The sequence below is a fragment of the Misgurnus anguillicaudatus genome, chromosome 11 (genome assembly GCF_027580225.2).
Source record: "Misgurnus anguillicaudatus chromosome 11, ASM2758022v2, whole genome shotgun sequence".
NCBI lineage: Eukaryota > Metazoa > Chordata > Actinopteri > Cypriniformes > Cobitidae > Misgurnus > Misgurnus anguillicaudatus.
In genome coordinates, this window is record NC_073347.2 from 19,312,768 (window position 1) to 19,317,499 (window position 4,732).

At 33.3% G+C, this 4,732-nt stretch overlaps 1 protein-coding gene across 2 annotated transcripts in view; it reads right to left on the reverse strand.

Moving 5' to 3' along the window:
- prim2 (DNA primase subunit 2) overlaps positions 1-922 on the reverse strand; it is a 70,635-nt gene extending 69,713 nt beyond the window's left edge. For both annotated transcript variants that reach the window (XM_073873229.1, XM_073873230.1), the window contains exons 1-2: positions 771-922; positions 136-290 (exon numbers count right to left, since the gene is read on the reverse strand). In XM_073873229.1, the coding sequence (XP_073729330.1) occupies positions 136-283 (148 nt within the window). In that variant the 5' untranslated portion in view covers positions 284-290; positions 771-922. The remainder of the gene's footprint in view (positions 1-135; positions 291-770) is intronic.
- Positions 923-4,732: the final 3,810 nt, after the last annotated feature.

Here is a 4,732-nt window from a genome sequence, read left to right on the forward strand (position 1 = left end):
TGTGTGTTTTGTGTACACACAAATGTATGTGTTGAGTTGAGTGGTTATACATTTTAAATGAGTGGTTATACATTTTAAATGTAGAAAAGCCAAATATGTTCAGGTGAGCATTAAAAATGTCTGAGCAAGACTTACATTTCAACCTTTCCACTGCAAATGTTTCAAACTCAGTAAGAGAGATGTTTTCCAGAGGAGGTTGTCCATAAAACTGAAGACAGTGATCGTAGAGATCATTCTGAGAGGCACCAATCGCCTTCTTTCTTCTGTTGCCTGAAAACAGCATTGCAATTCTAGGCACAAGCAGAGTTTCCACAGTGAGTATACAAGCAACTGGTTTTATATGATCAAATCATCAAAGCCTATTGTGATTACAGTGATGAAAACCTTCCATAATTACAAATGTTTTTAATTGATTTATTGATTCCCTAGGCTACTGCCTTTCACTTAAACCAGTTAGGTTAAATTTGTCTATGCTGTTGGAATATCAAGAACAGGTGCGTTAATCACAATATAAATGTCAGGTAACGTTAAACTGTAACAGTAACTGTAACTGTAAGTGTTACACTAGAATAGAAGTTAACAGGCAGAAATTATTTAGTTCTTTTTTGACACATGATTTGCTTATTGTCACAAGTCAAAGTCCTATTTACAAAGTTCTACGTGTCAAACGGCGTATTTAACGCTTAATATATTTGTGATTAACAATAGCGGGTTTCTTTACGAAAAACAAAAAACTACTGCATGTAAATATAAATGATACAAAAACTCACAACTGTAACTGAGTTCGGTCTGTCTCTTTCCGATGCCTGGATCCCGCCAACTAGCTGACGTTCCAAACAAAGCGCGGGTTTATGACGTCACTCCCAATCTACACCAATCACATTCTGTAAAGAGGTCTTTTCCGGGGCGTGACTTACCGCTCTGTAAAGTGAGAAGTGCCAAAGACTGTAAGAATACCAAAACGATGCAGCGGAATGGAAAAAGTGCTGCGCTCTGTACAGACGCTCTCTATTCTCTTTGATGTGTTTTACAATATTTTATATTGCTTGTCATTAGGTTTTTCGTATAATAAACTGAGCGGAAAATCACACTTTATGTGAAGTTGATGTCAGATGTAACGTACGGGGCGATCTTTCTTCCCCCGTTCAACTAAGCAGGTGCTGCCCAGAGGTGTTATATTGCGACCAAGTGTGAAGACTTTCTTTAAAGGAATTGTGTGTATGTACATCATGATGTACACGCATTGCCGTTTTGAACATTTTTACCTTCGTGATGCATTCTAAAGTCGTGGGTTTAGATTTTTAGAACAGTTTGATAGCACAGTTTGTTACATTGCAGTATAACTTTTACACATCTTTTTATGTCACTGAAGATGTATATGCAGTTGTTTTGTGTAGTATGGTTATTGTTTAAATTGTTAAATATTTTCAACCATGTGTCAGTATGTTTAAAAACAATCCTGTTTTGTAAAATAAAGCTTTAAAATCACACACTTTTTTAGCAGTAAATACTGCCCTCCAGTGACTGTCTTGAGGTAGTTTCAACTTGCTTGAGCAAATAATATTAGCGATGGTTAAGAATTGTGGTATTGAAGTAGAATGTAGATGTTCAAAAAATAAACCCCACTTTAATGTCTTCAAACAATAATTAAATTTATATATGGATACAATTTCGACATCTGTTAATAAGAAATCTATAAAAACTATTAAAATTTGTAAGATATTCAATCTTTTACTTTAATTAGCTTGTAAATTTACTTATGTCCTCTTTATTTTTTATTTTTTTCCCTTTATGATCTTAATTTACATTCCATTTAAATTACATGTACTTATGTTGTTTGAAGTTTTATAGTGTTTATAATCTTATATATTAATGAAAAATGCTTATTTGCTGTATCTTACATCTTTTTTAATTGCAATAAACAAAGATCTTATGGGCATTATGCTGGGGTGACAAATTTCAACGTTGATCATGTTTGAAAATAGTTATCGTTGTAATGTGAATGGGAGCTTGTTTGTCAAAGCCAATAGCCAATGTTTTTTTTGTTAAGTGATGTATGTAACTTTATTAAGTGCAAAAATTATCCAGAAACGTTTTTACGTGTCCATTAACAACTTGTCTTTGAATGATATGGTCTATTTTTGCCCTATTTTGAAGGGTCATGACCAATAATGTTGAGCTCTGCTCTGATTGCTTTGCAGCTCATGCCAGTAGCTCACATTAGTAAACATTTTAACAACTTTGTAATTATATTAATGTGTAATTTTATGTTGGACCGTACATCTCGAGTGTGATGTCACAGTCGGTGTTATATTGAGATTGGTCTTTTGCATGCACGAGGTTTACATAAAAATGAGGAAACGTGTTTGATCACGAGGCTCACGATATGTCATTACCATGTACAGAGCTCATATTATTATTTACATATGCCTCGATAAATACCGTTTTTAATCTATGGCACCTTTAACATCCACAGAACAATTTTACTGCACAAAAGGTTATTTTTAATAGAAAATGGTTCTACAGTTATTTTTTTTAAAAAATGAATTGTGAAACTAAATGGTTATCCTATGGCATTGTTGTAAAGAAGCACTTTTATTTTATGTATATTTCTGACAGTATGTATACATATATACTGTCACATCTCTGCACATTAAGTATTAGATTTATAACAATGAAGTTTACTAATTAGGAATCATCGATGGATTTGAGTCAATTGTACTCACTAATTTACGAGCTAGGGAAGTCATTGTACACAAAACAAAAGACCAAATCATTTAACAACAATCATAAATTTAAATAAAGCCATCAACACTTCCATACTTTTAAATGGAGAGACAAATCAAACAATTGAGATTTCTTATTGATTGTGGGGTTTTACGTAGCTGTGATTCATAAATTATTTAAGAATAGAGCTTTCTTTGATTATTTCTTTAACCAAAAGAAAACAGAATGTATTTCTTGTTCCTCTACGGTTATAATAGCAACAAAGAACCTGGTTGGTCATCGCTAATACACAGACCTCACAAGAGAGGTGGTAAATCAAATGGATATGAATTGCAGGGTAGTCTAAACAGCTATACTGAGTGATATACCAAACATGGTTTCATAGATCAACAAGTTTTCTTAACCCTAATTTATTTGCATGTCTTTAGATTCCAAAGAAAATCACATGGTGAGCAAAAAACATTGACACCTGAGATTTGTGGGGAAATGTTGCCCCAGTTTCTATACATCATGCAACAAGTTAATAGATGTGTTTCATTTGCTGATGACATGACATAACTTATACTGCTAAATGCAAAATATGTAGTAGGTGAGTTTTTTTCTCAGGCCAAAGGTTGTTGGTGGACACAGAACCTGTTACAATACATATGGTATAACAAATAATTTTACTTATTACACTTTAACACAGAAGTTAATTGGTAATACTTTAGTATAGGGATCAAATTCTCACTTTTAACAAGTTGCTTATTAGCTTGCACATTCGCTGTTTATTACTTATAAAGCACATATTAATGCCTTGTTCTGCATGACCATATTCTACATCCCTTAATCCAATCCTAAACTTAACGACTTTATTTTTAGCTATTAATTTTATTATGAATTTAATAAGGCAAAAGTCAATAATGAATATGTTTTCCCCATATACCCTAAAAGTATATGCTTGTTATATGCTCATGCACTTTGACTTGGACCCCTGTGGTTAAATACTTTGTGGTGGTTTCCCAGACAGGGATTAGACCAGTCCTAGACTAAAATAAATGTAAGAGCTGTCCAAACTGAAAACAACTTGCACTGACATATCTTAAAATACATCAGTGCCCTTTGTTTTGCCTCAAAATGCATGCCAGTAATGTTTTTAGTAAGGCATGTTTCTTAAAACTAGTTCTATTTCCTAATTAAACTAAGGCCTAGTCCTGGCTTAAGCTAATCACGGTCCGGGAAACCGCCCCTACATGGTTTATGATCTGACCTATATTTTAAATCTTTGGAAGTGATAATTTATCTCTATTTGGATAAGCAGAAGTTAAAAGTGGTATTAAGTATGGAATTACATACCAATACGTCATATTCTTAATGTTAAAGGTGTTTGCACCCATGACAATGCAAACGTTCCATTTAGCTGGTAATATGTGACACTAAGTATCAGACACGTAAATCTACTTTCAACAATAAAAGTGAAGTTAAAACAAAGAGCTGAGGAACAAAAAGAAAAGGTCAAAGTAGCTTTAATGACTGGCATGCGCTAGATACATTTCAAACTACACATGAAAAGGGGAAATGTGGTTACACCATTTTCCAGTTTCATGTAGTTCACAATTAATTTTTTACCTTTACATCAGCTATTTTATTTTACAGTATTTCTCTTGAACTGTGGCATTGTTAGGGGTTGGCTGTTCAAGCAATTTATTCTGTCTGTGGTCTATTTTGAAGACCCTCAAACACAGCATTAAATTAATTTTTTGTTTATGTTAACTTTATATGTTCTGTGGTTCGTGACTTTAAGGTATTCCCTAAATATGACATCAGTGTGACATCCATAAGGAAAGCAAAACTGTAAATACCCTAAGTAAAAAAACACATAAAATATATTTGGTTCACCATATTGTTGTAGAAAGAAAATCCTTCAGCTACCACTTCAAATGCATACAGCACGTCCTTTATTGTGTGCTTTGTGCATGGTTGCCCATTCATGGAAATTACTGATTATTGTACGCAATAACAAACC